At 46.5% G+C, this 9332-nt stretch overlaps 1 protein-coding gene across 1 annotated transcript; it reads right to left on the bottom strand.

Annotated features, from left to right (window-relative positions):
- Positions 1–950: 950 nt before the first annotated feature.
- On the bottom strand, positions 951–9191 carry PDCD2L (programmed cell death 2 like). Its single transcript, XM_081017056.1, has 7 exons — positions 9001–9191; positions 6578–6741; positions 5728–5797; positions 4145–4539; positions 2476–2583; positions 2218–2369; positions 951–1144 (listed from the first exon to the last, which is right to left on the bottom strand). The coding sequence occupies exons 1-7, from the start codon at positions 9136–9138 to the stop codon at positions 1014–1016; spliced, it is 1158 nt and encodes a 385-aa protein (XP_080873182.1). The 5' UTR covers positions 9139–9191; the 3' UTR covers positions 951–1013.
- Between the last annotated feature and the right edge of the window lie 141 nt (positions 9192–9332).

The following is a 9332-nucleotide window of genomic DNA, read 5'->3' as shown; positions in this document are numbered from 1 at the left end:
GACACCCTTCCTCATTTTACTTTCAGCCTTCATCTTGCCTTTCTTGCTGGTGGTCCACTATGCCTGAGCTTCTAAGATGCTCTCCAGTTTCCATATACTATTTTTATTTCCCTCCTATCTTAAACATTTGCATCAAGGAAGAAGAGTTTGGATTTGATATCTTGCTTTATCACTACCTGAAAGAGTCTCAAAGCGGCTAACATTCTCCTTTCCCTTCCTCCCCCACAACAAACACTCTGTGAGGTGAGTGGGGCTGAGAGACTTCAAAGAAATGTGACTAGCCCAAGGTCACCCAGCAGCTGCATGTGGAGGAGTGGAGACGCGAACCCGGTTCCCCAGATTACAAGACTACCGCTCTTAACCACTACACCACACTGGCTCTCAATAGTTTAGGAGTAGCTAAACTATTGGGATTTCAATTTACAGCAGAACTGGGTCACATGTGAGCAAGATCTGAGCATTACTGCCTCCTGTGGGAGTGAGTTGCATAGTTTGACTGTGTGCTGCATTAAGGACTTTATTTTATCCATCTAGAATCTTCCACAGTTCAGCTTCCTTAAATGTCCATGAGTTCTGAATGATGGGATTTCCTCTCTCTTATATTTCTTCACAGTGGGAAACCATTGTCAATTATTGCCCAGAATTTGGAAAGCAGAGGTGCATTCCTCCCCACTGAGTTAAAATATGTCACTCAAAGTCAAAAGGAATCATGCTATGTAAATGCAGACATCACCAACATGGGGCCTTTCAGACACTTCAAACTACAACTCCCATCAGCTCCAGTCAGTCCAGAATGTCTGGAGAGCACCAGGTTGATGAAGGCTTGTAGAAGAGAGCAAGAATTGCCACAGCAGTACAGACCTCTGTCTCTGTGTGAGTTATAGTTCTGGGCATGCTACTCATCAATTCACTGATCATAGACTGACTAAACAGAAAGCTGGCATCTCAACCAAGTTGTTACTGCATTTATTTTATTTTTTTAAAAACCACAGCTACAAGGAAATAAATAAAATCTATTTAAATAATTTCTGATCTGGATCTTCTTGTACAAAAATAAATTCTTCCAAGGCTGTTGGTTGATTGGCCGGCCAGCAACTCTTCTCACAGGTATACACCAATGCTGTTCCAAATTCCACTGACACATCTGGTGACGGGGAAAGAAAAGCATTAATATTATTATACTCACCCATGCATGGGGAAAGGCTGTAGTTCAGTGACAGAGCATCTGCTTTGCATATGGAAGGTCCCTGGTTCATTCCCAAGCGGTTCCAGGTAGGCCTGGGAAAACATCTCTGCCTGAAACCTCTGAGAGTTGATGCCAGTCAGCGTAGACCAGGGTGGCTCAACATGTGGCCCTGAAGGCCTTTTTTGGTGGCCCTCGGCAACACATGACCCCTCCCCCAGCCCTCACACTGCCTCCCCAAAGTTCAGTAAGTGAACTAGGCTTTGGAAAGGAGCTGTGAGAGGTCTGACAGGGTCTTAGAATCCTTTATCCTCCTTTCCAAAGCCTAGTTAGCGCTTTCCCAGCTTTGAGGAAAAGATGGCAGGGCTCTAGCACCCTGCCAGAGCCACACACCTCCTTCCCAAAGCCCAGTTCCTTGGGGAGGGATTCAAATTTTGGCTCTCCTGTCCCACTTGCGACCATGGGTGTAGACAGGCCTTTTGTTGGGGGGGGGGGAAGAACCTCAGTTTGCTTTTTATTGATTTAGGGGAGCAGCTACCCCAAGCGTGCACCAAGGCAGTGTACAGCCCATAGGTTCTTGCAGCCCACTTGGTACGAAAAGTTGGGCCACCCTGGTGTAAACAATATAAAGCAAGCTGGACCAACAGCCCAACTCAGTAGAAGACAGCTTCCTTTGTTCCTATGGAGATGTTTCTGAAAGTTCATTTAAAGCACAGAAATGAATATCTCCTTTGGATACCTCTGTTGTTTTCTCACAATTTAATTGGTTTTCCTCAAAAAAAGAGAAGAAAAGTGTTTCTTAGATCTTCTTTTTGTTTCTGCGAACATACATTTCAAGGTATTTTAAAATAATTTAAGATACGCCATGCGCAAGTTCATAAAATGAACGGGAGATGAAGAAAAGGAACATTGGAGGAACCCTGAAGCTGGATCAGACCAAAGGGGGCTAATCTAGCCCAGCATCCTCTTCTCCACTAACCAGATGTCCAAGGGAATAATTGCAAACTGAATTCTTTAATGAAAGGGCTTCATACCGTCAACTCTTGTCTTGAGCATGCTGACCAAGGTGGGCATAAGCTGAAATTCAAAGATTCTCTTGCTTTTGCAGATATTACAAGGTGGGGCTGCTGACCCAATGTCTGTTGAAGGGCAGGTGATAAATAAAGGCTGGCCACCCCAGGAATACCTAATGGTTAAAAGAGGATAGTAGAAAGTGTCTATAAAGACAGGCTAATTTCATTCCTACTAAAGACCTATTCTCCATCACAGAGAAATGGAAATGGTCAGCCTACCTTAAGATCTGTTCTGGGCAGAGAGAGATCCTTTTCATGAACTTAAGGAACACCTGGTGTCTCTTTTCGGCTTCACTTTTCTCATACTTCTCACCATCGGATGCGTAGCTAAGCATGGGCGGGGGGGGGGGGGGAGAAATTGCAAATATTACAGTAACTGTGAAATTACCAGAAGGACAGCACAAACTGTGGAATCTTTTCTACTTAACAGAAAATGAATAAATCAAGTGGGTATTAGTTGAGCAGCCGTGTCAGTAACCAGACACAACAATCTAGGAAGATGGCTTGATGCATCAAGCTCAGTACTGTCTAAATTGGCAGTGGCTCTCAGGGTTTCAGGTGTGGAAACTATCTCAGCCTTACCAGGAGATGTTGGGTTTTGAACCCTGGCAACTCCCACCTGCAAAGCAGACCCTCCACCATGGAGGCCCTTTCCCAAAATGTCCCATCCAACTTTAATTTCCATGTATCCATCCAGCACAAACCAACCATTATACTGAAAAAAATACTAAGGGTTTACCTGTACTAGTGGATGGGATATTGTTCTGGGATTGGGCTGCATAAGCCAAATAATGTTATTTAGAAGCTATCTAATACTGACCACTGGGTTGCCTTTTTTCAAAACATGAGCACTGGCCAGCAGGGGCAGTAAAACAGCATTTCCCAACCTGTTGCCCTCCAGATGTTTTGGACTACAACTCCAATCAGCCCCAACATTATACATCCGTGATGGCTGGAGCTGATGGGAATTGCAGTTCAAAACATCTGGAGAGCACCAGGCTGGGAAAGGCTACTCCATTATCAGCAGAGCCTCTCAGTGGCTGAAGTGCAGTACAAGACACATTTTCAAGAAGATAAAAATAAAATTCTATCCAATGACCATTTCTATTCCAGGTAGGTAGAAAGAGAGTTATCTAAAGGCCCTTGACGACATCTGAAATGCACTCTGGGTAACAAAACAGAATTGCGACTAAAAACGGATAGAATTTCAGTCCTGCAACACAATGATGAGTGTTACAAAAGGAATAAGAGATGGAAGACATGGTCTTATCTAGTAGTCACGGTGGCTGTTTGGTGTGTGTGTGTGTGGAGAAACTGCAGACGAGCAACAAAGCATCTGAAAGATGCTAAATCTACAGATAACTGCTTTAAATCCACATTTCTGTGGTGCCAGGCACTATTAAATCAGAAGAAAACCAGCCACATTTAGATGGATTTTGTCTGTAAATTCCTTCACAATCAACACATTGTTCTTTGTATATTGGCTATAAAATTCAGAATCAAGAATATGACCAATGCACCTGGATCAGGTCAAAGGGGGTCCATCTAGTCTAGCGTCCTGTTCTCACAGTGGCCAACTGTGTGTCTGTAGAAAGTGCACAAGCAGGACATGAGTGGAGCAGCAGCAGCACTTTGCCCACACATAATCCCTTGCATACTGCCACTGACCATGGAGGTCTGGAGATGTGTCAAGGGACTGGTCTGCCCCTTTTTGGTTTTACTGACCTTGGAGCTCCGATACTTGTTGGGTAAGAGTCATGGAAGATACTGCTGCAGCAGAGAATGGGAATCTGAAATGGGCTTTCCGGTTTGGGAGCTCCCCAAACCAGAGATTTCTAGCGGTTTCCTGCTGTAACACTTGCACACTAGCCCCAACTCCATGGCTCACCTTTCCAACATCAATTGTTCCAAATCAAGGCCCTCCCTCTGCTGATACTCCTTCAAGAGTCTTTGGGCATGGCCTGTATCTTCATAGCAGAGGAAGTCGTCTTCTTCCACAACACTGATGTAGTAAGGTTGGAACTCAGGGACACAGCTGGGAATGATTTGCTCTTCCCCAGGTGGATTATGGGAGTGCAAAGGGTGGGAGGCACTGGGGGGTGCTTCCAGGCTGAGACCCTGAAACTGTGCGGCACAATCTCCTTCTCTGAGCAAAGAGTCCGACACTGCAAGCAAGTCACGGCTGTGGCCTGTAGTGTATTCAGAAGCAGTCGCTTCACTGCCTTCTCCCCAGTCATCTGCTTCCTCACACCAGTCCTTGGCTGCAAGCAGACATTCTTGCTTCTGTGAATAAAAGGACACAACCTTAGACAGGTTTCAAATCAAGGGTCCTGGAAAGAAGCTGACATTTGACATTTTATAAGGAGAACAGCCCCACAAAAATAAAGCAAGAATTTCCAGAGGGGTAGCTGCTGCATGAGTCTGTCGCAGAAAAACAACAACAAAAAGCTTTGTTGCACCTTAAAGACTCACTTTTTCATGGGTGCCAGTGGTGGGCTCCAGTCCTCAAAAAGTGATGTCATCAGAAACTCGTTACATTTTTTTAATGATAGCTTTATTGATTTTTTGAAAATAATGCCCCCCCCTTAACAAAATATCTCGAGGTATACAGTGAAAATGCAGTGTAAAAATAGACCGTCAGTAGTCTAAAGCGTAGAATATTATTTAACCAAGAGCAACCAAAAAGGTTTGGATGATTATGAGAGTTCAGGGTTGTTTTTCTTCTCCATGTAATCCATAAAACTACAACATCAGTTGTAAACAAGTCTCTGTCCTTTAGTCATATTTTGTTTGCCAATTTCTCTATTAGGGCCACTTGTCCAACTCTTCTAAGCCGATTCAATGATAAGCTATAATATACTTACAAAACTGGGCTACAAGAAACTTGTTCGTTTTAAGGTACAACAAAACTCTTTGCAGATTTTGCTACAAATATATAAGCAGGGTTAAACAGCACACTCTCCCTGAACACATGCACAGAGAGTCCCCTTGATCTCTACAGATCAACATAAGCAAAGCATGTATTCTCATCCTCATGTTGGCATGCTGAGCAGGAAGGTTTAAACCTCCTCCCCTCCCACACATGCCATGATGCCAAGGGGCGTGAGAGGGAAATCATCCATGCCTGTTTAGGAGCAGCAGCCAACATTGTGCAGCTGCTATGTTTGTAAGAGGGAAGAGATGCTAAAAGTCTCAGGTACTACAAGGCCAAATGTCAGTTACCTTTGGCCACATGCTATTATTACCTAAAGCAGGGGTTGTCAACCTGGTCCCTACTGCCCACTAGTGGGCATTTCAGGATTCTAGGTGGGCAGTAGGGGGTTCTACGGCACAAGCTGAATCCTCCTTCCATGGAGCACTGGTGGGCGGTAAGGAAATTTTACCATCAGGAAAGATGCGCTAATGGGCGGTAGGTATAAAAAGGTTGACTACCCCTGACCTAAAGAAAATGTCCCTGATGGTGCATAATACCTGCTTCCATTTGCAGTCTTGCATTTCTTTTCCTTGCACTTGCAGATACTGGGACCGCAACACCTTCCAGCTTTAGATGTGCAGCAAGCCAAGCAGGATGAAAGAAACGGAAGTCACGTTGGTGGGTCAAAGTTTTCAAGTTTCATAGTATTACTACTAGCATAGTGTAGGGGGCTAAAATATAAATCAGGCAGCCCATGGTTTGATTCCCTTCTCCATCATTAGGTGGTTTTGGAAACACAAAAAGCTACCTTACCTTATACAGTGGTACCTCGGGTTATGTACTTAATTCGTTCCGGAGGTCCGTTCTTAACCTGAAACTGTTCTTAACCTGAAGCACCACTTGAGCTAAGGGGCCCTCCTGCTGCTGCTGTGCCGCTGGAGCACGATTTCTGTTCTCATCCTGAAGCAAAGTTCTTAACCTGAGGTAATATTTCTGGGTTAGCGGAGTCTGTAACCTGAAGCGTATGCAACCTGAAGGGTCTGTAACCCAAGGTACCACTGTACTAGGGTCAGACCATCTTTCTCAGTATTGTTTACAACGACTGGCAGCGGCAATCCAGCATTTCAGAAAAGAGTCATTTACTTTGCTACATGGAGGTGCCAGGGATTGAAACAGGAACTTTCATGATACAAGGCATGAACTCTACCCATGGGCAGATGCCACTCTCACTAATCTGCAATACGGGATAGAACTGACTTACCTTGCAAGGCTGGAAGGATTGCTGAGAGAGCTTCGAACATGCTATAAAGTATTTATTTTTTTACTTAAGTATATGACTCTAGCATCCAAGAGCCACTTTCAGCACTGCCGCAATCACAGAGCAAAGGCAAATAAACTGCCACACACCTTTTGGAGTTCCCCCAGCAGCTTTTCATTGTGCAAGCAAACACGTTAATGATGCGGTGGAACGGTGAGCCTTCAAGGGGGCAATAGATCTGAACAATGTGTGCCAAGCCAGCCTTGCAAACCTCACAGGCAGGATGAACCAGAGTGACTGAAGGGACACAGTCCTAGGGTAAAAAAGGAAAAAGAAGTAGATTATTTTAAAATTGTGTTTTCAGCAAAAAGAGCCTCCCAAAAGTGGCTCAGATTTGGCATTGGCATTGCAGCACTTGTCCCTTAAAACTACTTTCTGATCTGCAGCACTCCCTTGTTCTACTCATCACAACAACCCATTAATAAAAATGAGTATGGTGGTGGTTCAGCAATTATGCCACATATGTCTTTTTCAGATATCATAATAAGCCACAGTTTGTCTCAAAACAAGCCACTTGGATCACCATTATGACGTGACATGTAACCTGAAGCTTATGCTTCATTTCAGAGTGAAGTTTTGTTTTCAGTTTTATTTCTGGCTAACCCGTTATGGTTTAACAAACAAACTATACCGTATTGTTCGCCCTATAGGACGCACTTTTTCCCCTCCAAAAATGAAGGGGAAATGTGTGTGCGTCCTATGGGGCAAATGCAGGCTTTCGCTGAAGCCTGGAGAGCGAGAGGCGTCGGTGCGCACCGACCCCTCTCGCTCTCCAGGCTTCAGGAAGCTATCCGCAAGCCTTGGGAGCCCGGTGGGAGTGCCCGCCGGGCTCCCAAGGCTTGCGGGCAGCAGCCTGCAGCCCGAAGCACGGGGTGCGCTGCGGAGCACGCCCCGTGCTTTGGGCAGATGTCCGCAAGCCTTGCGCGCCCGGTGGGAGGCTTGCGGGCGGCAGCCTGTTCTGGGGGGGGGGGGGAATAATTTTTTTTCCCTTTATCCCCGCCCCCCAATCTAGGTGTGTCCTATGGGCCGGTGCGTCCTATAGGGCGAAAAATACGGTAGTTTAGGTTCAGACAACATGACAAGTTGCACTGTGGTTTGCTTGAGCTGCACAGGCACAGTACATGTGGGGTTGGCCGGCAGGGAGACAAGAACTGTGTGGTGACTTGTGTAGCAGTGAGGAGGCACATTTATGATTAAATCATGGTCTAAGATTAAATCAGGATTTAAAACGGTCTAATATGAACTGTGTCCTATTGTAGCATGCAAACCAGTCCATCAGGTGGCAGTGGCCACCGGTTTAGATGGCTTTTAAAGGGAGAATAGGCAGCTTCATGAGGAATGAGACATCTACCAATGGCTACCAGTCATTCTACAGAGTCTTTAACCAAAATGCTCAAGGGGGTGCAAAGACTCTTATGAAAAAGGATGCAGAGTCTGGAACTTTTCAGTTTAGAGCAAAGGCAACTAAGAGGTGACATGATACAAGTTTATAAAATTATACTTGGCATAGAGAAAGTGGATAGAGAAAAGTTTTTCTCCCTGTCTAATAACACTAGAACTTACGGACATCCAATGAAGCTGGATGTTGGAAGATTCAGGATAGATAAAAGTATGCACTTCTTCATACAGCACAGAGTTCAAACTATAGAACTTGCTCCTACAGGAGGCAATGATGGCCACCAAGTTGGATGACTTTAAAAGAGGATTAGACAAATTCATGGAGGAAGGGGCTATTGATGGGTACTACTTGTGATGGCTATGCTCTGCCTCTACGCTTAAGAGGTAACAATGCTTCTGAAAAACAAATGCTGGAATCTACTGCAGGGGAGAGTGCTTTTGTGCTCAAGTATAAATAGCAGTTAGCAAGGGAACAACAGGAGCAAACGGCCATCGCCTTCATGCTCTGCTTGGAGGATTCATGGGGGAGTAGGAGTCAGAAGGCCTCTTTGACACAACCCAGCTTTGGGTTCTTATCCCATTACTCTATTCAAGGAAGTGAAACACAGAAAGCTGCTTTGCAGAGCCCGCCCAGGAACACAGGTGTTACTTTCCAGGCAGACTCAGCGTCAGAGATGCCGGGGACTGAAGGTGGGACCATATTTAGGGTACGAAGAGCATAAGCTATATAGAGCCCTTCCCTTCAGAAATCTGACTTTCGGACTGCGGTTTAAAGCCCAAGCAACGTCGTCCACAGCTGGTTGCACAGCCACTGAATGGCTTTGCAGCAGACACTTCCGTGCCACCTCCGAGCCTTTTTTTCAGCAGCGATTCCGTTTTTTTGCCACAGCTACCCTACCTGCGGGTTCCTGGACTCACATCGGGCTTTACTTCCGAGTAAACCCGCATAAACTCGGGCTGAGAACCGAGGTGAAGGGACGATTTTTGGGACTTTTTTTGGAAAGAGGTGGGGGGAGGCGGTTTCTCTCCCCCCCCCTCCGCCAAAGGCACCAAGGAGGCTCAGAAAGGGCCCTACGCCCAGTCCCTGCCACGCAGCCCGCCGCCGCCTCCTCACCGCAGAGCCGCCCACTTTGCTCGCCGCCCAGTGGAGCTGAAGGAGGCCGCCCTGGCAGGAGCCCGTCGGCGGCACAGCGGCATCGCGCAGGCCCAGGAGCACCGGAGGAGCAGGCGGAGAAGCAGCGCCAGCCGCCATGGGCAGAGCGACGGGGCAGCCCGGCCCTCGGCGTGACAAACACGTGGGGCCCGGGGGAAGCCCGGAAGCCGCGGCGGCCGACGTCAGAGTTTACGTGCATAAGGCAGCCGAGGTGCGCCAAAGCTCTTCAGTTCGCGAAAGCCTCCTGCGCAAGGAGGATGGGAGGGGGTTGAGCAGGGGGAGAGGAAAGTAGG

Source organism: Podarcis pityusensis (genome assembly GCF_964106645.2).
Source record: "Podarcis pityusensis genome assembly, chromosome: 8".
NCBI classification, from domain to species: domain Eukaryota; kingdom Metazoa; phylum Chordata; class Lepidosauria; order Squamata; family Lacertidae; genus Podarcis; species Podarcis pityusensis.
Note: the sequence above shows the minus strand (reverse complement) of the source record. Positions and strands in the feature narration are given on the sequence as shown.